At 42.8% G+C, this 25,264-nt stretch overlaps 1 protein-coding gene and 2 long non-coding RNA genes across 4 annotated transcripts; 2 read left to right on the top strand and 1 right to left on the bottom strand.

The window, feature by feature from the left end:
• Positions 1-3,180: 3,180 nt before the first annotated feature.
• LOC118160309 lies at positions 3,181-23,078 on the top strand. The gene is made up of 3 exons (XR_004747413.1): positions 3,181-3,192; positions 4,916-4,918; positions 22,559-23,078. It is a non-coding gene; the product is annotated as an uncharacterized LOC118160309 (long non-coding RNA).
• On the top strand, positions 9,855-21,398 carry LOC118160308. 2 transcript variants are annotated; one of them, XR_004747412.1, is made up of 3 exons: positions 9,855-10,100; positions 19,158-19,256; positions 20,762-21,398. It is a non-coding gene; the product is annotated as an uncharacterized LOC118160308 (long non-coding RNA). The 2 variants fall into 2 exon arrangements; XR_004747411.1 differs by lacking the exon at positions 20,762-21,398 and adding an exon at positions 19,343-19,384.
• LOC118160306 (cell surface glycoprotein CD200 receptor 1-B-like) lies at positions 18,927-23,552 on the bottom strand. The gene is made up of 6 exons (XM_035314909.1): positions 23,414-23,552; positions 22,661-22,868; positions 21,438-21,743; positions 20,436-20,684; positions 19,966-20,068; positions 18,927-19,233 (listed from the first exon to the last, which is right to left on the bottom strand). Exons 1-6 carry the CDS (start codon positions 23,453-23,455, stop codon positions 19,218-19,220), a joined length of 924 nt encoding a protein of 307 aa, XP_035170800.1. The 5' UTR covers positions 23,456-23,552; the 3' UTR covers positions 18,927-19,217.
• Positions 23,553-25,264: the final 1,712 nt, after the last annotated feature.

The following is a 25,264-nucleotide window of genomic DNA, read 5'->3' as shown; positions in this document are numbered from 1 at the left end:
ATCTACTTATATTCCACCCTACTTTTTCAGCTACCTTGGCAGTAAGATCTAAAAGACTGGTGTTATATCTACTCCTGCGGAGAAAACTGTCTCTTTTTCTCCATTCTACCCCAAAGGTTTATTTAGAATTCACAGCGAGCTGGATCGTTGTTTTATCTCTTTCCTAGATGTCTCAAAACATAGCATCAGATAGTCCTATTTGTTTTTCTCATTGTCCAGTCTGTAAAACTAGACAATTTTGATACTGTACATTTGACCTGTGGGTAACTTCAATAGATTAAAAACACTCTAACAGAAAACACTCTAATTGCGCTTTCATTTTTACCTTGTGGTCAAACAAGATGATACTTCTCTCTTTCAGAAATACATTTTAGGATGGGATGAAACATGTTATTCAACCCAAAGTAAAAGATTAAATTTGTTCAAGGGAGTGGGATTTGTATTTTTAAAAGTATTTTTGAAGGTCTACTTTCTGTGAAACTTTAGGAGAAAGTCTGCACTAGTGTATGATTTTTTATTGAATGTAATGACTTGAACAGATATAGCATAATGATTGGTCATCATTATTTTAGGTTTATTTAAAAATATTTCAATCAAAAAGTTTAATTTAGACTGCTGCATTTAAGACTCCTGCAAAGATTCATCTTTGTCTAAGAAATGTAATATCATTCTTCTATATATTTGACAACAAGATAAACAGAAAAAAAAATCCTCATTAAATGGAAAAAGAAAATTAACATGATGAAAATTGCTGCTTGTTCCCATGGCACAAAACATGAAATAAGCAGAACTGAGTTCCCTGCAAGGATGTACTTGTATTACCTTGAAAGTACTTGACAGCTGTGATTTAACTCCCTATTCTCAAAGATGACAGTAGACTAAGTTTGCAGTTGCTCTCAATGCAGTGTGTACAAATGGGCCGTGTGTTTACCCAGTTCTATGGAATAGTAAGACATTTTCTTGCTCAGGTGGTTTGTAGCCCATGTGCCAGTGAATATGAGCAATCCTGACACTGTATTTGTCTCCCTGTCTGTAATTTCTTGCTCTACTCAGTACAGTGATCCTGAAAAGAACCAAAGCTATTTGTCTGGAGTAAAATGCATGAGGTTATGATAACTAGGCAGTGAAGCTCCTCAAATGGTGAACAGTAGGCTGCTGATAGATCACAGAAAGTGAGCAGGTGGAAAAGCCTTACCAATACCTATTTTACACATAATCTTACATTGCTTTTTATGGGCTCTCAACATTTCACATTCAAGTTCTTCCCACACATTTTTCTTTCTCTTGCAAAGATACTCTCATACACATACACTGAAAACCCATGTGGTTTTCAAGTCCATCTCTGAGGCACAGCTTTTACTGTGACATTGTATTCATAGAAGTTTCATAGAAGTTACATAATTATGTATTTGTCTGGGTGTAATGGGCTACCCCCTTGCAAAACTTGAGATTCACTGGTTTAGAGGGTTGTTTGTACTTGTCCTGTCTCATAACGTGTTCCATTTTGATGACACTATCAGCAATATATGAAATGAACAAATTCTTCGTGATGCAGTTTAAGATAACCTTCTGATGCACAGATTTTAAGCAAATCACTTAATAGGAAAAAGTTAGTATGCATGAGTGGAAATACCACATGAGTAAAAATTAGCAAGGGCTGTCCAGTCTTTTGATGGAAGACAGATAGTAGTAAGTGAAGATTAGGCAGGCCCTACTTATTTTTCCATAGTTACACTGGCTGCATTGTGAATATTTGCAACTTCGTCCTGCAGATTTGCCACTGGACAGTCCCCCATCGCTGAAATCATGCCAGCTAGGTGGTCCTTTTGCACTGTTGATCAGATTAGAAGTTGTAGATTTTGAATTCCTTCTGCACAGAGATGTGTAGGGATCTCTCCAGGCTCATTGTTATCTATAGTGAAGGACAAATGAGTACATGCAAGAACCAATTTTGGTTGTGAATGAAGGTCTGGATGCAAGCAAACTGTAGATGAAGCATTATGTTCAGTTTAAGCACGACCATCCAGACCAAGGTGTTTTTGCTCAGTGGTAGTTACAAGTGACATACAACCTGTTTTACAGTCCTACAAGAAGCAATCAATTTTGTGGCTACTGCAGTGATGCAGGACTCACACCATCTACTCTCTTCCCTGCCTGTAGATATGCCCGCCCTTAGCTCCTCCCAGTTGTGCCTGCGCAATGTAGCCTGGTGGTCGCGGGAAGGGGTCTTTCAGGATGAATGCAATGAGGAAGAGAAGGTTAAACTTTTTACCTTTCTGGACTTCCACCTTCTGTTGGACAGTATTTAGGAGTTTTTTGCTTATCTCTGACTTGTTTCCTGCCAACAAGTTGTTCATCCTTCCCTAACAAGTTCTTCTTCATTTCCTCATCCTTGAGCAATATCTTCCTTTTTACACCTGCTTCTCATAAGGTTCTCATCTACGTCCCCAAAAATTAAGATATTTTTAGGTTCTCATCTACATCCCCGATAATTAGGATATTTTACCATATACGTAGCTAAATGTTAATTCAGATAAGTTTTAGTATCTTCCATATCTGATCAGGACCAGACTTATCACCGTGAACTTGATGATCTGGGCTCTTGGCTACTGTCCCCAGGACTGCTCTGCTCACCTCACTCAGGTAGTGTGGGATGGGCCCTGGCTTTTGCTCTGCCAGCCTCACTGTCCTTCTGTCTCCCTGTCCCTTGGGGAGCAGCTGACTCTTGTTGCTCTGTGACACCTCTGCTCTTTAAATTCCTTGTCCTCAGCCAGCACAGGGATCCCACAGTATAGTGGCAGGCAGAGTTTTTTCCTGAATTCCTCAGTCTCTTTTCATTCTTCAGAAGGTGATGTGACCAATTGCCCTAATTTAAAATAATCATGATTTTATTTCCTTGAATGTGCAAATATCTATTTTGTGGAGTGTTATTTTTTATTTTTGGCAATATACTCCCTTGCCTCAAGAGAAATGAAACTGTATCTCTCTCCCCTTATGGTGATTTATTGGTATATTTCAGCATGCTCTGAATATCATACTCCATAGCAATCTGTATGTCAATATACCTGGTATATATTTCAACATGTTTCATATTTATTTTATCCTCAAATGACAATAGTAAACATAATCCATTAGTAGCCTTGAGTGAGGTTAAAATCTAGTTAACAATTGCTCCTCAACTTCCTTCTCCTAGTCATCCAATAGAACTGGTGGTTCTCTCTAGAGCAACATTTCCAGGATTCCTGGGATGTCTGATCAAATGACAACATTCAGTGCCATATTTATGAAATCTCTATTGTAGGGAAGCATTTCAAGGGGGTTGTTCAGTATACCATGTATCTTGTTTCCCCCTGTTCCCTTAAAAAATGGAAGGAAACACAACATATTGAGATAAATACTAAATTCCTTAATATATTCTTTTGGGAAAGGAGGAGAAATAAACATAGGTCATGAAGAAGAGAGTGAGAAAATGGTTGAGGTATTTTCTGTCCACATCCAATGTACTGTTCTATGTTGGCCCTCAACTCTGCAGTGTCAGGTAGGTATGAAGTCAATCCCACGGGGAAAGGAAGGAGTAACATTGCAGAACATATCTGACTACTGCAGTCCACCCCTGATGCTGCATAGCACTTATTGGGTAAAGAAGCTGACATATCTCATTCTCACAGGAAATTGTCTTTGCTGTTTCCCCTGCCAGTTTCCCGTCATACTTTATTCATGCCTCCTGTCTGTGGTGTTACTTCGTATGTTCTAGCAGCTTGGCAGAATTTGGAGTGTGTCACAGCAGAATGCCATAAACGCCCTTCCCTCCAGGCAGAGTAATGTGGGGGGGCTGACAGGGACACTTACTGCAGGATCATCTCTTGGACAGATTAGGGTGGTTCAGTCTTTCTAGTCCACCTCAGCTCATAGCCATGAAAGTAATATATTTAAGCATTAGTCAAATTGAAAAAGTGGTTATTTTTCCATGTAAAATGTAGGAGGAATTCTGCTCTTTTGCTTTGCTCTATGTAGGAACTCTGACTCCAACAGTGCTATCGGGTTTGCAATCTCATAACTGAGAGAAATCTGAAAGAAGGCATGTCTGCAAACCCTGGTAGATACCTCATAACCATATGTTTGTCTTGCTCATCTGAACATTAGAAAAAATATCTTTTTACTGATACTGTAATCTTCATTGATGACGGGAAGCATTTTTATATCATGATTTCCTTAGCATAACTTTTTATTGCATCTAAATCACTGATAATACAAGAGCAAGTTCAGTATTCTGCACCTGGGACAGGGCAACCTGGGCTATGCGTTCAGACTGGGGGTGAGAGGCTAGGGAGCAGCCTCGCAGAAAGGAATTTGAGAGTTCTGGCTGATAGCATGCTGAATATAAGCCAGCAGTGTGCACGGGCAGCCAGGAGGGCCAGCCCTACCCTGGGGTGCATCAGGCATAGCACTGCTAGCGGGTTGAGGGAAGGGATTGTCCCACTCTGCTCTGGTGTGGCCTCACCTCAAGCACTGTATGCAGTTCTGGGTACCACAATATAAGAATGACATAAAACTGTCAGTGTCCAAAGGAGGGCTACAAAGATGGTGAGGGGTACAGAGGGAAAAACATATGAGGAGCGGCTGAAATAACTTGGTTATATAATAATAACATTGCTGAGTGATGTTGTCTATTTGTGTATAAATATTATATTCAGAAAAACTTGTAACATATTCAGCACTGAACAGAAGAGATATTCCAAAAGGATGCAGAAAAATTGCCTGCATGCTTTGGAATATTTAGTTGGTATTTAGTTTTCATAAGTTTGATATTTTGTTCATAAGTTTTGTAAGTTTGATACTTATTTTTCATACTATTTTTCTCCTCCCTGAAAGTTTGTTACGTTAATGTCAGCAAGAGGATGGCTAAATTCCAGAGGACGTAGGTCTCTGGGCAGCTTTTCCTGGCATACCATCCAATTATCCTGGAGCACATTTAGCCTCGGAAGAGTGGTTCTGCATTGTGACTACTGTCAATAATATATCGGGTTAATGCAGCACATATTCCGATGTGAATCAGAACAGACATTTCAGCTGTGTCATTTCAGAAAGTAATGTGACTCTTCTTCAACTGCCCTCCACAATTTCCGCTTCCCTTCCTACATCTTGATGCCTCATTTGAACACCTGGGATTCTGACCTGTTCTCTGATGTAATCTGGTGTCTGGCCAAGACCATGGCAAAGTTAGAAAGAAACAGCCTGGGCACAGAGCCCTGGCCCTGGTGTGTAAAAGCACTGTTCTCCAAAGAACAGTCTGATCCATCCCTTGCACACATGGTTTGTTCACACAAGGCACGGGCAGTTCTTGCAGCAGTATTTGAGCCCACTCTTGCCTCAGTGTCTCAGGTTTTCTGTTCACTCTGGCTTGTGCCAGACTCCTGTTGTGTCAGTACATTTTCCGCAGAGTTACTGCTCCCTCTTCACTTCTGTGCCGTGCTGTGACTCCCCAGGCTTCTGGTGGACCAGGTCCTTGAAGCTGGAGGGCTTCCACCCTCTGCCTTTTTAAAGAGCTGGGTTTCCTGTACCTTGGCTCTGCCTTTCCTCACGGGGCTGATTTGCAGCTGATAAACCCCACAGCAGATGGGGTAGGAGTCTTTTCTTGTATATTTCCTATCAGAGAGAATTACTGTTCTGAACTAGTGGAAGAAACAAGTTCCTCATTTAGCAATAAAAAAGCTCAATTTTTACCAGCCCCTCCCCAAGCATTCTGCAAAGTGCTAACAATATGAGCCTTTCTACGTTTGCATTGCTGATGCGTTTTCCAGTGCAGAGGTGCTCAGCCTGGGGAGTAGCTAGCAAGTATTGATGATTAGAGTAGTAATAATGAATGAGTCTGTAGTCAGGTGTTTGCTGTTTCCTAGGTAAATCTATTTGTGTTCATGTAAGTCTTGAAACTTGTTGACTAGACATTTTTGGTAGGGGAAAACTTAAGGCAATTTCTGGATCTCTCAGGGAAAAGTCTGCTATTCATTTCTCTTACAGCTTGTCTAGACACCATTTTAACCAATTTCAGGAAACCTAAGTAGTAAATAGAATGAACATAAAAAACAACACTAGTGGCTAAAATCCAAATATGGCTGGTACTCGGAGGAAGTTGCTGACAAAGTATCTCTCTGAAAGTAAAATATATTTCTCTGATAATATCTGAAACCATGGCAAGGCCCACAGTCTCATGAGTGAGGATGCTGAAGAATGATATCCACAAAATATGCAGTATACCCTTTGTACCCCCAGAGTACTAGTTTTGTAACTTGTCTCAGAGAGGCGTAAGTAGGTCTTGAAGCATAAACTGCTTCTGTTACCAGGGAATGGCTCCCCCTCTGCATGAGCAATGCTAGGTGTGCATCTGCTGCGTGAGTGAATGTGAGCTCAGGTCGTTCTGATGAAAAAAAAAAAAAAAAAAAAAAAAGAAAAGAAAAGAAAAAAAAAAGGATCTGTAATCTGTAATAACCAAGCACGTTTCAACTGCAGCAGGATCACTTTGATGGCATGAACTTGATTTTCATGATAATATAAAATATATATTCAGGCTAGTGTAGCTTTCTGCTGCTGAATTCTTTGTGGCTTTCAGTTATGCAGTTATATTACCACAAGAACTAATATCAACCCCAGTTTAGTCATGTGAAGTGCTTATTGTGCTGCTTCTCACTTTTCAGCACAAAAGGAAAAAGTTTTTTCGGACCAGTGGCTTATTTACACTATATTTTTGCTTTGTATAAAGACCATGTAGAAACTGTACTGCCTACAGAGGCACACACAAATAAACTTGTATGTCTAGGTACCTCTCAGTAGGTTTAACTTATTTTTCTTAAAAAAAAAAAAAAGTGGACATGGCTTTTGTCTGTTCAAAACTTATGGTCAAAATTACTGACTTATGAGGTTGAAATCTGACTCATACCTATGTTCTCCAGCTAAACTGCTGACAAGAGAGTGGCTGTGAGGGAAAGAGAGCATGAGAAAATGTTTGGAGGACAGAGAATATCAGAACCTTCAAAATCAGACCAAATTCTTTAAGCCTCTACCTCTTGCTGGTCATGGTCATGGACAATGATCATTCTCCTGCCCATTAGAGGATAAGAGCTTGGTATGTCAGAGCATATGACTATACTGGGCAAAGAGAACAAAACAAACGTTTTTATCTAGAGCAGCCATATAACAGTTTATGTGGAAATTCCCAACACTGTTTGCAACGTCACGCATCTCAATGGTGTTCAACAGAATACAAGTGGGAAGAAACCTCTCCATGCTCTAACTTTTCCCATACCTGTAGTATCTGCTTGTTCCCAAATAATATATTAATTTACTTATGTCCCAGAGGAATGAACAACTGTGGAATTTCTCTGTAGAATACCTCTTTACAATTTCTCCCTTCTGGAAGGACTTACTGTGACTGATATAAGGCCTCCCAGACACTGAAGAAAATACTACATACTTAAGAAAATGGAATTATTTTCTATTTTGCACGCAGGTAATTCCAGCTCTGAACCTGGCAGTAGCTGCGTCTGCTACATAGTGGTGTTGATGTAGCTAGAGCTGAAAAGGAGAAAGGCTGGTCCATGACTTTGTTCTTCAGTCACTGGCTCTGCTGTCTTTGGCCCATTTTCTGAGCGATCTCTGTACCTGGATTGCTTCTGTAAATGGAACCCAAGGATTCAGGTCCCACAGAGGACAGTTATTCACCCACACAGGGCAGCCAAAAGTTAGGCTTGGTTATCGCAGTGCTTCACCCTTCTGATCTTCATGGTTTACAGTTTTATCTTTCAGCGTAGGATGAAGTACTAAAAGATTTTTCAGACAGGTTTCTAAACCAAGCTCTTTCTTAGAAACTTCATAGAGAATAGAGACTAAGGTGACTTGTCTATCATCCTCAGTTTCCTTGTCCCTCCTCAGCAGTCATTTGAATTTGGATTGGTCATGGTTATAGGTTTCTTTTTTAGGTCATTTCTCGTCTGCTGGACTTTTCCTCTGAACCCCAGAGACTTACCGCATTTTCCTGTCATGATAACTCTAGCAATCCTAAATCCCCCTGACTTAAATACAAAAACTGTTCCTCTCTGTCCAGATTTACAAAGGGCTGTGTTACACTCACTCCATTTCCCTTTTCTGAAACAGCAGGCCCAGCCCTTTTTTATTCTGTTCATACTTGTAAGATTAGAATTGTTTTGAATTCATACAGATACATTCACCTGTCTTTAGAAATACTGTTTCAAAATATATAATTTTCCTTTGCAAGGCCTTTAGGGTCTGGGCTTGCACTCACATTTTTTGTGAATAAAGACTTGCAGCGGCACTGGGCTGCACTTTCATCCTCTGGAACTCCTACATGTTCATTTGGGATTAAAGAGTCAGTGAACAGAGCAGTGCACGTATGAATTGTACATTTACAAAGTCTAGTCCCATGATTAATTTGGACCAGGCCTTTGTAGGACTCAGCGCTGCACGTCATTAACAGAAAGGTAAATGCTGACATGTATTTACCCCCTGATCTAAATCACTGCTACAGCTTTTTCAAATAAAAGCCTGTCCACACTTTCTGGTATGAGCAAAAGGTTCTTGGAGGTTATTGACCTAAGCTAAAAAGTAAAGGAATAAAATCAAATATCATGCTGAGGCAGACATCTACCACAGATAATTCAGCATAAACGTTTAGCAATATAATAAACTGTAGGAAACATTCTTATAATGGAACTGTCACACATTCTTAAGGGCTGACCTTATCACTCCTGCTTACAAGCACCCACACATCCTTCTGCACAGTACTTGTGTTAAAGATTACTTGTAAAAAAATAATAAAAACCACAACAGCAAAGACAAACAAACACAACAATATAGTTAGTTCAAAGTAAAAAGCTTTGCCGACTACTCATATTTCAGGAGGTTCATTTTTTGATAAATGATTAAATTCTATTTTGCCTCTTCTTTTTATCTAATCCTTTGCCAAAGTGAGACCTTAGCAGAATGTCCCTAAGCCATTTCATTGCCTTCCACTAGTCATATTTCATGAAAGAAGAGGCCTAGGGACCAAGGTACCATGCTCTCTGTAGCATAACCTCAGCTCAGCTTTGTTCCAGACTTCAGACTTCCTGTTTGCTGTTGAGCAGGTAACTGCTTGTAATTTCCTAGCTATAAGCACATACATATTCACAGGGCTGTTGTGTGAGTAAACACGTGGAAGATGAAGGGGTGCTTACGTAGCAAGGTACTGCTAACTTGAGATAGGTAGAACCGAGGTCACGGGGGAGCTCACATGCTGAGAAGATGTAGGTGGATTTTCATAATCCTCTGATGGACAGATACACTGAGTAAAAAATAAAGAATGTGTGGTCACAGATTTGCTGTTTTGCAACTAAGCATGTGTGGCAGAGGAAGACTTGAAACTTACTGATCTCAGTTTGTTTTGGTAATGGAAAGTTAGAAGTAATGGTTGGTTTTCTCACAAAAAGCTCTTCCCACTTCTTGCTCACTTTATAGCACTAACATAAATATATTACATCAAGAAGTAAAGCAGATAGAAAAAGGGCAAAAAAAAATAAATAAAAATGAAAATTATGTTTAAAACACATTATTAGGGGCTTGAAAACTAAGCAAATGGAAGATGTAAGAAAAGGTCCAAACAATCTACAAATGTAGCATATGTGCATTATTTTACAGTCTGTAATTCATGACAATGTGACATGAACACGGACCAAAGGGAAAGGCTATCCAGAAGCAATTAATGAGGGGTGTCATTATTTTGCTCAGCTGTGGCTGGGCAGTTGCTTGCATGGATGACAGCTGAGATTAATTGGGTCTGTAGGAGAGAAGAAACTGTGGGGGGAACAACTTTGTTAGAAGTGCTGGTGATAGCTTTCTAGGGTTGTTTGTTGTTCCTTGCTTGATGCTAGAGGCACTTTGCTGGAACTCAGAGTGGCATCTGTTGCTCTGGATTCTGCTCTTTTTTTCTCCTCCAAAATGAGTTCAAGTGTGAATTATCTGCAAGTTGTGGGAACTTCTGTTTTGCTTGTGGTATCCAGAATGCAATGCTGAGTCTGGTTAGCCCTGAGGGGAGTGAAACCTGTGGCTGGGTATGTAGAAAGAAAATGTTAAATGAGATGCTGACTCTTTCTTTTCTGTTGTGCTCTGGCTGGACTCCTGTAAAAGTATAGTAAGGTTACTGCTTCAATATAGCCTGGCAGGAAGTGGTGGAGAGTTATCAGAGCAACTTTATTGTGGCACTTAAGAAATTTTGACCCAACCTAGCGGTGATACCTGGCTGTAGAGTCTTGCTTGGTCTCATAAAGTTGACTGAGACCTAAGTATGCCTGTTGGTGAGGTATGTCCTGACAAGTGCATGCAAAGCTCACCTGATTCAGGTCAGCTGAGTGCCTTCCATTGTAGCCAGCTTGTTTTATTGTGGCACCTTGCTCACTAGCGTGAGAACAAACGTGAGCTGGGTCAGTGTGGTTTTCTGTGCCTAGGTGTCTTGCAGCTTTCAGCAATACAGGTTGCTTATCGTGACACAATAACAGAACCATAAGAGACGTTTGAAATTAAGTCATTTTTTATGCCTATGGTTTATTTGCATGTTTTTCCCGATCCATAAGATTGAAATGATTTGATGGTTCAAGTAACTTTGCCCAAGTATACAACACAGAAATCCATGTTCACAGTCAGTCTTAAGTTGTACAAGTCTAATGAGGGATTTTCTGGTGCTAAATACAACAAGTTTTTGTGGAGACCAGTAGAGTTGTGGGATATAGAACTTTTCTTCCCCTGATAACTGCTTCCAACTCAACCCATCTCAGAAACAGCTATTTGAAGAAAAACTTTCTGCTAGCGTGAGTGAGAATAAAGGTGTTCTCCCCAGTGAAGTGCAACTTGTTAGAAAAAGTTTAGTGCTGAAATTTTGAAGGTCCGTTTATGAATAAAAGGTGCATGTCTTCACCTCATTCCTAATTCCATCATGGCTGGGCACTGGTTTAATTCCTTTGCTCTGTTGAAAAGTTCATGTCTGAAAACTAGTTCTTTTGACAAAGATTTAATTATTTAAAATCTATCAAAGCCCTCTAAGATGAAATACTAGGTGCTGAAGGAGTCTTCTCTGAGAAATATATACTGTCCATTAATGTCAGGAAGTCGTAGCCAAGCAAATTCTAACAGGAAAACAGGTACAGATTTATTTTCCCTAAAGCTTGCTCTAATAGTAATTTTTGCCAACACACCTGCTCTTATGGGGAGGATTGTTCCTACTGAATCTCTCTGAAGAAGATAGGTTTGGTCGTCTCCTGTCATGAAGGATAATGGCTGCTATCCCTACTACAGGAGGATCTGAGGCAAAACCCATACTTTTCTTTCAGGACAATGTTTCCAAAAGACATGCTAATGAAGAATTACAGTTAAAATGCATTGTAGTAGGAGAAACTTACTTACCTTCTAGCACATGAGCCATGGTTTCTTTTATTTCTGCAAATAAGTGTGAAGAAAGACTTGGGTTATATGAAGAGACAAAAAGCAAAGACTGATTAAAATCAGCTCTCAGATTCTGGAGTTACGTGGCAACGTCAGGTGCCTCAGGTCTCAGAGGCTATACTGTTCTTCAGAGCTTCGGAAATGACTACAGACCTAGAGCAGTAATTCACACAGGACTCTGTTCACCAGCATAATGCCCGATGTTACGTTAATACAATGCCTTACTGCTATGTCATGAGCAGATGTGCAGAATAATTAAACATCTAGGTGAATGTGAAGGGAGCAGGGGAGAACCTGTCCTCTTCAGCTCCAGCTTTTTGGCTGAGGGTGCAGGACCATGTGCAGGCAACTCTAATACCTGACTGTGGTGTTTGCCTCCCAGGTCTCATCCTCAAGGTGTTATTGCGCTTGTATAAATGTGGACTGCTATGAAAATGCTATTTTTTTCATACATTCCCATGTGAATACACTTCTTGATATACCTCCAGATATTTTTAAATCTATATTTTTTTCCTTCATATCTCGGAAAGATATACTTTCTGATGTGTAATTTCTAATATACTTTCTCATGTACTTGTTTTGTGTAAAACCAAGGTAACAGTTCCAAAATATACTATCTGCTCTTTAATCTCCATCTTACACATCAAGCAAGTAGTAAAACTTAACTTTTAGGGTAGAATAAGAGTTTTCACTGAGCCAAAACAGCACTTGATTCATTGTGAGGATTTCCTGTGCATCTTTTTTGGTTGTTGTTAAATATCAGTCATGACTTAGTTTTCTACACATCAAATCTAAATGTTTAATTCTGAGGCTTTTTTGGCTGAAACAAATTGAAGTATTCAGAAATTCAACAACCATCATAAATATATTCCCAGCTCTGTCTTTGGTACAGAATTCTTCTCCAAACTCTTCTGCGCTGTTTTCTATTTGTGTTTTTCCTTTAATTTTAACTCAGAATGGATTTTCAGTGGGCAAATATCTGCTTTATCTGGTGCCCTGAGGTTTTTGTGCATGGATGGAGCATTGCAACAGATGTATAAGCATAGCTGTGGAAACCACAGTGCGCACACAGTTTCTCATTAGCTATTCCCCTCCAAACACAGGAGCAATCTAACTGCTAGATATGTGGGGTTCAGTGGTTTTCTTCTGTGATGTTGTTGTTTGGCAATCATGATGACAAGTGCTGTTTTAAGTGCTTTAAGGAAGGTAGCAAGCACAATTGTCTTTACTTAACGTGTTTGTTTTCCTAACCCAGAAAGTGTTTGTCCTGGATAATGTCCAGTTCTGGTACGCCTCATGAAGGGACCTTGGTGGCTATGCCTCGGCCTGTGCCTTGATGGGCCGGGCAGCCACTTGTATCTGCTGTCTACTCCAAGACAACCTCCTGTTGTCAGTCTTACGTGTCACAAAAAAGCATGCGTTGATGCATACTCCTCTGAGTAGGTTCAATAGTGAGTTACCATCAAAGGATTTTCCCTTAAAAATCTGTCTGAAGTGTTTTGAAGAGAGCCTGAACCCAGGGGAAATACCAGTTTGTATCAACCAACAAAAAGCCCTGTGAAAGCCACTGGCATGTGTTGATGTATAGTTTGGAATCTCTAGATTGGGATTTTTTTTTCCTGACAAAAGTTAAACATCTATGTTGTTCCCTGCCTCCTCTCTCCCACACATGCCCCCCAACCCCTCAAAACCCACCAAAGCTCACTACCTTCACCATTTCCTCCCTCTCTGTCCAGCAGCAGACCAGGAAAGGCCATTTGGATGCTTTCTCAGCTGTGAGTTTGCTGTGTGGCCTCATGACAAGGAAACTTGGGGAGCACACTTGCTTGGTCCCATTTTTCTGAAAGACTTCCTGCTGGGGGGGGGGAGACACAAGGTACTGCATTTATATTGTAGCTCCTGCAGTGAATTATCTTCTGTCCTTTTTCCATCCAGCTGCTGATCAGTACCCTGTTCCTGATGTGAGCATGCTATCTAGCCATGGGTGCAAAGCTAAGGAGCAATTGGTGCACGTTCTCCTGAGCTCCAGCATCAATAACTGCTTGCACCTGAAGGCAGTCTGCCTTGGTTGTTGCTCCAGTAGCAAGCAGTGTCAAGGCTCAGGCAATCTTCCAACAGAACTCCTGCCAACAAACTTTGCTCTCAGTGCTCAAGTGGATGAGTTGCTCAGCTGAGTAGGAAGACCTTGTTGCTGTGCTCTCAGTAGTCAGCATTGCTATTTGCTGTGCCAGATCACCCAGACCAGGCTGCTCCCAAATGATCTGCTTATTGGAGCTGGAGATTCCTCTTCACAGCACCAAGCTTCCTGTGCTGACAGTCTGGGAAGGCATGTGGAAATAGATATAGTGACTGTGACTTATGTTTGTCCCCCCTTCTCACACAGCCGGGTGAAGATAAATTTTGCATTAAATATCACAGAGCTGGAGGAAACCAGCTTTTCCTTACAGTGTGATCTTCTGCCAGTGCCTGAACATGTCCAAAGACAGAAAAGTAGTGACAGAGTTTTCAAAACCACTTTTGGAGAAGGTGGCTGTGCCAGAATGGGGGAGACTGACTAGCAGGGTTAAGTAGAAATGTCTGTTGTTTATCCATCTTTAGGCACAATAAGATTTCTTTAAAATGAGTAGCCATGTCTTCCCTTTCAGTCTGCTTTGCAGTTTCTTTACCTCTGTAGAGATATTGCCTCTAACTGGAACAACAATTTCACTCTTGTGCTGGAGCACCACCAGTGTTTGAGAGGACTAAGCAGCTGCTGCTGTTTAAGCAGATGTCTTCACCTGCCCTGCCACCTCCCTTATGGCAGTCTTGGGGTAGATCAGACCTCAAAGCTGGCTCGTTTTTGCCTGCTGAGTTGCCTAACTGTTCATTGATGAGATACATAAGCTGGTACCATTTTCAGTGAAGGGACACTGGAGATGGGAATAAGCTGCTAGCAGTAGGGTGGGTGGGGGAATTTGGGGACCATTTTCTTATGGCATACAACCAAGGAGCAACAGTGTTTTGCACCTATCCTGTCAATACTACAAATCTTAGATCAAAAGAGGGGGCTGGGATGTCTCTTGCTTTAATCTCTAGCTCTGGCTCCTTTAGTACCTTTTTCCTTTTGAGTTGCTTTCTTGGCTTAAAGTGAGGATTTCTGGCAGCCACCCCAAAAACACCTGGAAGGAGAGGCCTATTTTTCCCAGTGTTCTGTCAATTTGGTCACTCTTGCACCCAGGTTACTTCTACGCAGATCTGGGAGATGGAAGCAGGGATACAAAAGCTTCATAAGATTTTCTGAAGTAATCCAATCTTACACTACTTGCAATGAGAAACACGTGCCATTTTCTGTATCATTGTTCACATATTTATACATGAAATGGGAAGTCGCTGTGAGAATCACACTTTTCTGTTCATTTTATCTTGCTTTTTTCCAGCTGTACAAATCATAGCAGGTAGAAGAAAAGCAGGGTAGTCTACAGGTTGGTGTGAGAGCTCGTCAGGGGACTGACATGGGTGCGTATGCTTGTACCGAGCTTCAGAAATACTCTGTGGAAGTGAGAACGTCTTTCAGTCTCTGTGTTCCTGTTTACTGTGCTCAGACAGCACTGGGGGGATATGAGGAGAATTGTACTAGGGATTTGTGACTACTAATGTGGAAGAGATGCAGCTGGCAATGCTGGAGAGCTCTGAGTGAATTCCGCAAAAGAACAGGATGTGAGAGGGGTTTTATGTAATACTCTGGGGCAAGCTCACCAAGCAACAAAAAAAATAAGACTCTGTGGTCTCTCAGTTGTGCGAACATGATGGCAAAGGACTGAAACTTAGAGAAGTCAGTTCTTACTTAGGGGTGGAGGTGGGGGAGAAAAACTGGTGCAGTCTGAGTTTGTTAGAACTTTTTCCTCCTTTGTTTTTTTTGTTTGCTTGTTTTTTTTTGAGGAGGGCAAGAATAGTGTAAAACTGATATATTAAAATAACCCAATGAAAGCTAAAAAAAGAAAAAGACAAGCAATCTTTTCCTGCCAAAGCTCTTTATGCAGTGAACACACTGAGAGGATGGGGCATCCAGTGAGAGAAAGGAAGAAGCATTCTCAGTTGCTCCTGTAGTTGCCCAGGAGACTGGGCTGAAACTCAGACTGTAGAAAGCCTAGGTTGCTTTATCCTCTGTCCTGCAGAAGGATTTGTGATGGCTTTGAGAGTAAATAGACCAAGGAATAGGGGCAAGGCTGGTCACACAATCATGTGGACTCTGCTGTGCGAGTTTGATCTCCTTCATCCCTGAAGGAGGATAGAAGAAGCCTGAGCCATTTGAATGGAAATGGCGACAAAGAATGTAAGTTATTTTTCTTTCTGGCTAGTCTTGAGCAGTCTGGAGAAAAGGAAGAGAAGTACAGTAAGTTAGCCCCAAACAAGAGGTACAGCAAGTCTCAGATTCATGTCTGTGGTGTTTTTACTGTGCTAGGCAGCTGAACACCGCAACCGCTCTCTCACTCCCCCTCCTTAGATGAGGAGGTGAAGTAGTAAAGGAAAGAACAACTCACAGGTTGAGATAAGGATAATTTAATTAAAGGAAAAAAATGATTATTAAGGTAATATTATTAATTAAATAATTTAACAAAAGGAAAAGGGGAAAAGGGAGAGGGAAAGGGGAAAAAAAAACAAACAAACAAGCAAAGACTATGTGGAAGTGCAGAGGAAAGAAATTACTCTCTACTTCCCACAAATGAGCGATGCTTGACCACGTCTTTGAAGCAGGGCCTCAACGCATGTAGCCGGTGTTTGGGAGGAGGACAGACATTTTCGCAATGAGAGCCCACCCCTCCCCTCTTCTTCCTTTTTCCACCTTTTATTGCTGAGTGTGACATCATCTGGTATGGAATATCCCTTTAGGTGGTTTAGGTCAGCTGCCCTGGTGATGTTTCTTTCTCACTTTTTTTTTGCCCACCCCCTAGGAGGGTTAGAAAGAGTCCTGATGCTGTGCCAGCACTTCTCAGCAGCTGACACAACACCGGTGTGATACCACTGCTGTCCTAGCTACAAGTGCAGAGCGCAGCATTGTATGGGCTGCTGCGGGGAATGTTAACATCCCGGCCAGACCCAGTACAATGTCCTGAATACTACTGACACTGGTGGGCTATTGTTAACTTAGGGCATGTCTTTGGCATCTCTGAAATTTTGCCTGCCTATGGTTTGCAAAGAGAGATCTCTGCATACTCCCTTTGTCTGTAATATACTTAGTAAGAGTCAAGCAGGGTTGCAGCTTTCTAGATGGTCTTAATGTAAAATGCAGTTTTGGAGAAGCTGTGTGCTTGTGGGTAGGTTTGTATGTATGGGTGCTCAGAGCTTGCTCACCTGCTGCAGCAATGTGACTTAGCTGAGTATGATGTGCGTGCAGTCAGTCAGTTGATGTGTGCTGTGGAAAATCACTCTCCAGGATAACTACAAATATCTACTAAAGTCAGTGTGGTTTTCTGCTGGCCTTTGATAAGGCAGCTCAGTTACCACAAAGAACTAGCAGTCATTCAGTTAGCCATCCAGAGCATTTCTTTGTCTAGCTCTCATCTCCGAGTTCATTTGCATTGTGTGTCAGCTGTGCAGCATTTGAACCCGTGTGACCAAGCAGCTGTATGTGGCAGCACATGGGCACAACGGGGCCACGTCAGTGAGTGAAAGGAGTGGTTTCACTGCGCTCTGCCAGCAGAATCAGTCTGCATTTGTACGTTGTCATGGCCAGAAACACCCCTAAACAGCTGTTTATAGGAGTCTGTTGGCTGCACATGAAGAGCATGAGGAGAAGAAAGGTAGTGATGTGTAAGTTAGCTGTTCAGCTAGGAAGTGGAGGCCAAGCTGGTTTGCTACTCAGAGAGGAAACAAGACATTTTCCACATTATCAGGTTATGAGCAAGACTGTTAATAGACAAAAATAAGCATAAACCATCTTGAGACTCTCACTATGTAAATGTATTTGGCAGGCCTGATGCCTAAGGGAGGATGGGGACTGTCAGACAGCCATGCTGCTAGAAAAGCTGCATAAGGATAGAGGGTGGTGACATGGCATTTTGTGTTCTCTATAAAGCTAGATGACTATTCTGTATGTGCTGAGACTTACAAGCTCGCTCCTATCACTGAAGTTTATATGAGGTTTTGGTGCTGGCTCAGATATGAAATAAGGCTCACAAGGCTTGAGAAGTGGTCAGTCATGCATAGAATGTGAACATAGAACACAGTGAATGAAGAACACAGATCAAGATCATCTTCCAGATTTCTGAAATCCATGGAGTTCCCTGATCTCTGCCTTTTCCCCCCACTATGTAAGTTCAGGCTCAGCCCAGTCAGGTACTCTTCTGGTCAGGGGGTCCAGGCAATTGCCCTGTTTTGTCAGCCTTAAGCCTAGTGTTTGTACACAAGGTGCTAGAACAAAGTTAATAAATCTGGTTGAACTTCATCAATGCCCTCAAAACACCAGAGGTTTGTGGTCATTTGTGGAAAAAAGCCACTCTCCTTAAGAGCCTTCAAGGTCCAGGAAAGTTTAATAACTTAGTTTCTGTGTTTTACTTTCTCTGTAACATATTAATGTTCCAGTTTTAAGCCCAACTTGATGGCTGAGAGCTAGAGATCTGTGTAAATGATACCCCAAACAAATGCTTGAATAGCTGTTGATATGGGGGGGTGGGCAGGGGATGTGTAATTAACGTCATGTGGGATCAGAGTGGTTGTAAAGAGTATAGAGAGGCCTAACAGCTGCCAGAGGGAAAAGGCCTCCAGGTGTGTTAGTTTGGAACAGGGTCTTTTGTACAGTGATGCTGATGAGACCTGGATTTCTGCTGAGTTTGGAGAAATGAGGTGGGTCTGAAATACCTACTGTTTCTTTGAAATTTCAGGTGCATAGTAATACTCAGCTCTAGTCATGTCTACCCAAAATAGAAGTTCAGAAATGGTGAAGAGGCAGTTATGTTTAGAGGCTTAGAAGTGGCAGCCTGTCATCAACTGGAAGATTACACTCAAGGACTTCCTTGTGATAGGACCACTAAGATGTGTTTAAAGAAACTGGTTATTAGAGAGCTGTGTTGCGTGGGCTGCAGCTCTCTGGATGCAAAGAGGTACATGCAAGTATGAGGCTTAGATCTCAGGATTGTAATATCTTCTACGTTTCAGGTGGCATAACTGCTCAAGATCTTTTTTTTTTTTTTTGTAGGTCTTAGTGATGCATCTTTAAAACTCATATAGGGAAAATGAGAACGCTGCTCAAATTTAGCTTCAGTGCTGCATAACCATACCTGGAAAGCTACTTCTCATTAGTATGCAAGAAAAATTATTTTGATTTATCTTAACCAGTAAGATAGGATACTTAAATACTAGGATATAATCTATTTAAAACAGAGAGACTTCTTTTCATACATGCAATAAGAAATTAATTTGCCTTGTATGTTAGATTTGGTTTTATTTTTAAAAAAAATTATACATTTTTTAAGTATCAGCTTGTCGTCTGGGTGATAAAATCTACAGTTGCACTAGGGAAATGGTATAAAAAAGCTGACAAAGGTCAGATAGGATCTGCCCTGCATGCCATGTTTCTATGCAGTTACACTGGCTGCATTGTGGATGCTTGTTTCTTTTTCCTGCATGCTTTCGCACTGGTGAGTCCCTGCTGCATCTTGCAGTACTGATTGGGAGTTTCTTTCATCTCTCTTCAGGTGCTGTGTTACAAATAACTCCAGACACAGCTCTGCAGATGGAACGTGCCTTGGCTTTTACTAGTTCCTCGTTGTCCTAGGAAACGAGACATTAATACTGTAAGCATGAGGACTAGTCTCTTTCGTGAATGCAATTTTGAGCTCTAGGAACATTAAAACAGAATTCCTCCTCCTTATTTTGCTAGGGATCTCAGGAACAGAAGGCTTTTTATCTGAAATCTCACATTAGCATTACCAGAGCTGGCCAAGCAAGCCATGAACCCGAGTGAACAGGGAGCTTAAGTGAGTTGGACATGGCAGGTAGTAATGGTAACTCTGGGCAGCAACGGCACCTCGTGACAGAAAGGCTAGCTCTGATAAAGTAATTGGCCAAGCTGCCTGAACTCCAGAGCAGTTTCAAGAGCAGACCTGTTCCACTCTTGTACAATACTTCCTGCACTTCTACACTGCCCCTGCCTTCCATAGTTTCATTTGAGTAAGATACGATCATCCAAAAGTCTGGCTCCAACCTCAGAAAGGCAATTTGCTGCCTCGTATTCTTCATAGCCCAGCAATCCTTGTTCAGATCCATCAACCAGACAGATAAAATTAACCATTCCCTTTGTATTTCTGCTGCTGGAAGAAGTATGGCACCAGATCTCTAACACCACATGAATGGCTTTTAAGACTGGCTGTGCAAACTGGACTAGCTTGCTTGTGAAAGACTCTGAGGTGACTGCACATTATATGAAATAGACCTTCTAAAACCCTTCTAAACTTCCCTAGGACTGGCCAGAGGGGTATTGTGTGTGCTATGTCTTGAACATACCTGTTATCACAGAATTCGTAGAGGTGAAAAAGAGCAAAAAGGAAAAGGAGGCTCAGCAGACAACCAAGGATGATGACACAGTGAAGAAACCATGCAACGCTGTCTGAAGAGAAACAGTTCTTTTAGGTACGTTTCACAGATCATTTACCCTGTACCTCTTTCAGGATCATACCTTCTAGACAACACTCTCTGTTGTGTACATTTGAATAATCCTGTCTTCACAGCTTTATCTGTGGGAGGGAAGACTACAAAAATCTCTCTTTCTGACTAAAATTTCACAGAGCACTTTTCAATTCTCACAGCATTTTTGTTTATCTTTCCCTGCCCCCCAACAAATTTCTCCCTGGAAACTTCAGCTCAGCTGCGTGGTTCCTGCTGCAATCTTCCTAGTGTCACTGATGCCTGTCATAGTGCTTGAATAGAAGGCTAGACAGGATTTTTGAATGCTGAACACACAAGGGGGAGCTTACGTGAGGAGCAGGCTATGGATTTGGTCTCATTCAGAGTTGCGTGGTACACAATGCAGGTTACAGTCTTCCTGTTGGTGCTGTGTGCTGTGAACCTGCTGAGCACGGTCACTGTCCCGTTATCGTGGCTGTCTGTTCTGGTCATGGAGTTGTTCTCTGGAACCCACGAGATCTCTGCAGCCGGCCTCCCCGCTGCTGCCTCACAGACGGCATTCCTGTGGTTGTCACAGTACAGGGACAGCCTTGGGGGGACTGCAAAGCATCAGGAAGGGGAGACGCATGTGGGTTGCTGCAGTTGGCAGAGGCTGTTCTTATTCTTTACCCAAAAGGAACGTCACAAAAAGAGGAGGGTCAGGTTGGAGGTGCCATCTTGTCACAGCAATGTGTGCCAAAGTGACAAAGATTTGTGTCTTTTTTTCATTTTGGACAGCTCTCCCACACTGAGGTGAGTTAGTGCAGCCATGTACCCTTAGAGGAGGCATCTCTGGATGTGGAGGTGGGGAATTACCCAGAATACAGGGCTGAATCAGGCTTTTGTCCTAGGCAGCCTTTATGCATGTGGCTTAAAATGGATTTGTATGCCAGGCTAGGAGGAAATTGGGCTGTTCTTCCTGCCTGGGTAACAACATCCCATCGTGGTTGAATAGCTCAGTACTCGTAGGTGTTGCCCTCCCATGTTTTTGTCATGTTAAAGTAGCATGTTAGTGAGTGACTACAGGAAAACAAGATGCACATGCAGACTCCTTCTTTAGTGTATTGGGGATTGCTTCACACCCGCCGCTTGTAACTCTGTGAGGGAGAAAGGGGCAGCAGAAGGGAGAAGGGTTTTGGCAAACGAGAGGGAAGGAACAGAGCTACTAAATGACCTGCTTGACCATCCGTGCCACTGAGAAAGCTCCTCTTCTCACTGCATGCTTCTTCCTGTGCAGGAGGAGAGGAGCTTTGTCTGTCTGGGGCTGGAGGTGGTCCTTTGGAGAAGAGAGAAATGAGGAAGGAGTCCCTTACCTAGCACAGTCAGCTGGTATGTCTGGTGGAAATTCCCTTCCTGATTTACCACTTCGCAGCTGTAATTTCCTTCATCAGCCATTCCCACTTGCCGTATCTCGAGGGCATAGGACTGTTCTGGTTGGAATTTACAGTTCACCCTGTCACTGCAGTTTGTTTTGTCTGTCTTGTTCTGATCAGCCCTGTATCCCAAGTTACAGGGGCCTCCCATCTTGGGGCTTATTTTCCACGTCACCATGGTTGCATCTGTTTTGGTAGGGCAGGTCATCACAGCGTTGTGACCCACTTGTGCTGCCATCCTGTTTCCTGGAGGAGACAAAGAAGGAGAAGGATGTGTGCAAAGGTGCCCAGGGATGTCACTCACAGGCTTGGAGTTCTGGTCTGTGCTTCGATGGGAAATGTCAGCACTGTTACACTCCAGAGGGAGGTCTGTGCCCACCCAAGAGCTGTATGTCTCCTTTTTTAGACAGAAATAGCCAAATTCATGGCTGTGTTTGCAAAAGTTGGTCCTTGGTTTTACTCTTCTGTAGAGTTCTCCTCCCTAATGCAATACATAAACAACATAACTGGGAAGCAAAGTCTGGCTGAGCTGCAGAGCCCACCTGTATGAGAAGATCTCTGGTTGCTTTTCTCTCCACATCACTGCCCAAAAGGAGAAAAATGAATGAAGACATCGACCCTACTTTTGTGCTGGATATGAGCAGCTGTCCTAATAAGGTCAAGCACAGATGGCAAATTTTGTCCTGTCACTCCAAAGTTTATATGAACCAATTTCCCTGGTTATAGTGCTGTCAAATGGAACAGTAGAAAATTAAGTTTGACGTTTAACTGGAAATAAAACACGTCTCCTTTCTGTCAGATGAAGAGATCCCTGATAGACTCATGATCACTGCCCCATGACCATCTCCCTTACCTGACCCCAATAAAAACAAATGTGAACTTGCATAGTTAATGTAGGGTAGGGATGAGAAAAGTTATCGCTGTATTTTCAGATCCCATTGTCTTTGGACTTTAAGTATTTAACTGAGTTTGTAAAGAAGAAAGAACCTTCACATTAAATCTTAAGTTCTTGCAGGTTTATTGCTTTTGCATCAGAAAAATCCATTCAGCACTTTCTAAAGATTTTTCCCCAAAGAAGCATTGAGAAAACATGACTGTGATGCATTGCCCCTTCCTCCTTACCCCTTAATAGATGCTTGGTCCCAAAGTACCGCCAGAACTACCTGTGGCTCCTGTGACTGCAGTGATGGTGAGCAGGACAACGGTGTACATGGTCTTCCTGATCTCTTCCAAGGCAGCTCTTGCATGTGTGGATGATGCAGGTTTCTTGCACCATACTGCTTGCTGTGAGATCCTCATTGTCCCCTGCCAGTGATCCTCAGCAGTCAGAGCCACTGCTCTTCCTAGGCTCCTGAAGGTTCCTGACTGCAGCTACAAATAGGTGGTTCTTCATAGCACAGAGCTTCTTCCTGTGCTGAGAACTGGTGAACGCAGAGGAAATGGTATTGATGTTTGCTTTCTGTACACTTCTCTTCTCACAGTAGCACCATGCAAGAAAATCTATGGCAGAACTTGCACACAGTATAAGCAGAGTGATTTTCATGCCTGGTTCTGATCTGATAGTGAGGATTTTATCAAAGAAAGTCACCTAACAGCTTAAGATCTTTCTTCTAGGAGATATTGTCAATCCCTCCTTCCCTCCAGGCAGGGAAGGTAGGTAGGTAGAATCTTTGTGTGATAATACTGCTGTCTTATACCAGCAAAGGTACCTTCTCTGGATAGAAGATGAACTTCCCTGGAAATTAATGCACTAAACTTAATTTTATCAGAACAGTGTTAGCATCCCCAAATTGTGAAGCCATGAGGATGACATGATGTGGTGCCTGTTTGCTTGTTCTATGAGACAAAACTCTTTCCCCACAGCAACAGGCACAGCTGATTTATGCATTTTTGTGGCCGTGTGGAAATGTGCCCACCTGGAAGGGCCTCTGTTCCCTGGCCAAATGGATGCAAGGCATCACTGATCCAGAGAATCACTGGAGGAAGGCAAACATCCCAGCCCCCCTCCAGGTAGTAGGTACAGGCTAACAAAGAAGAGGCAGAGCACCCATTGGGAACCCAAAGGTTAAAGCTTGGTAAGTTCTAAAGTAAAGTCAGGCATCCTGTGATCGCAATTCTTATATTTAGAGAAGCCAACAGCAGCGATATAATGAGATCCTCGTCTCTGCTGGCTGCTGTCGCTGCAGTTTTCTTTCCGAAACTCACTTTGACAATTTCAGCTATCTTGGTCAATGCAGCTTCTGCTTCTGCTGTGTGGTTTGGAGCATACATGCAACAAACGCTTCTCATGTTTAGAGGTGGGTCCTAGACACAAGGGTCACATTTGTCTCTGCAACAGAGATCCCTGCAGCACGGAAGGTACCGTAGCTTCAGCCATACCCATTGCTCAGCACTAGATGGTGGAGGCAGCAAAAAGCAAGTGGGAAGGTTGATCTGGCTGAGATCAGGTAGGGGTTGTCTGGTGTTTTGCATTTCTGGAACACCAAACTCTGTCTGCCTTTAGAGCTGGAGCCACATGGTGTGGTAATACTGTGGTAAGAGCATCACTGCTGTGTCCTGGGCAGCTGCTCCAAGCTTCTGGCCTTGTTGTCTGCCTCCAGCACAGCCCTGGAGCTGGTTTTAAGTGTCCTTCAATGTCAGATTGCTGCTGCCTCCTCTTCAGCTCAGAAGACATCTCCTCGAGGGGCTCCGTGCGTACACCCTGCCTCCAGCAGCGGGCCTTATCCTCCCCTGCTGCCCTCCCGGCCCCAATTTCTGATGTGCCAGGTGCAGTTTGGTCGGACTTCACCCTCCTAGCTGCCTCCTGGAAGAGGCCGCGCTCTGCTGCGCTCTCATCTCCATCTCCTGGGCGAGGCAGGCAATGGCACCTGCCTGGAGATGCTCCTTCCGGAGCGAGCAGCTGCTGGGTCCCGAACGAAGCCTGTCCTTTTGCTTTTAGGGATGGCCTGTGTTGCTCTCTAGCCTTACTACGCAGAGGAGTAGAGAATATTAGAGAATATGGTAATCTGAGCAACCGTGTCATAGATCTGCAAGGGGCTGGAGCCAACTCTTACAAAGGCAGTCTTGGAGCAGTCTCAGAGTTGTGGCCTGTGTGAGCCATCAGTACTGCTGAATTATGTTGTACGATGGCCTTTGGATGCCCTGACCACAAAAACTCCTGTATGCTGAAAAGGGCAGTCCTGAGCTAGTGCTTTCAGCTTGGCCTGGAGACCTACCTGGCTACAGAAGGGAAGGAAGCTGTCAGTAGCAGACCACAGTGAGAATGAATAGCTCAAACAAGGTCATTCCTTCACGCTCAAATGTGACCAGCCTTGATGGTCTAGGAGTACCATGGCCACACAAAGGGGGACGTGTTCGTCACCTGGGGTGCGTGCAGGTGAACGAGCCTTTAATGTGGCAGCTCTGTCTGTCTGCAAACCTTTGGGATGGCCCCTCAGGAATTCCCCATGGGGACTGCCAGCAGCAGTGAGCTGTGTGGGACTGTACTGGGTCTGGCTGGGATGTTAACTTTCCCTGCAGCAGCCCATACAGTGCTGCGCTCTGCACTTGTAGCTAGGACAGCAGTGGTATCACACCGGTGTTTTGTCTGCTGCTGAGCAGTGCTGGCACAGCATCAGGACTCTCTCTGACCCTCCTAGGGGGTGGGCAAAAAAGTGAGAAAGAAACATCAGCAGGGCAGCTGACCTAAACCACCCAAAGGGATATTCCATACCATACGATGTCACACTCAGCAATAAAAGGTGGAAAAAGGAAGAAGAGGGGAGGGG

Source organism: Oxyura jamaicensis, chromosome 1 (genome assembly GCF_011077185.1).
Source record: "Oxyura jamaicensis isolate SHBP4307 breed ruddy duck chromosome 1, BPBGC_Ojam_1.0, whole genome shotgun sequence".
Classification (NCBI taxonomy): Eukaryota; Metazoa; Chordata; class Aves; order Anseriformes; family Anatidae; genus Oxyura; species Oxyura jamaicensis.
Note: the sequence above shows the minus strand (reverse complement) of the source record. Positions and strands in the feature narration are given on the sequence as shown.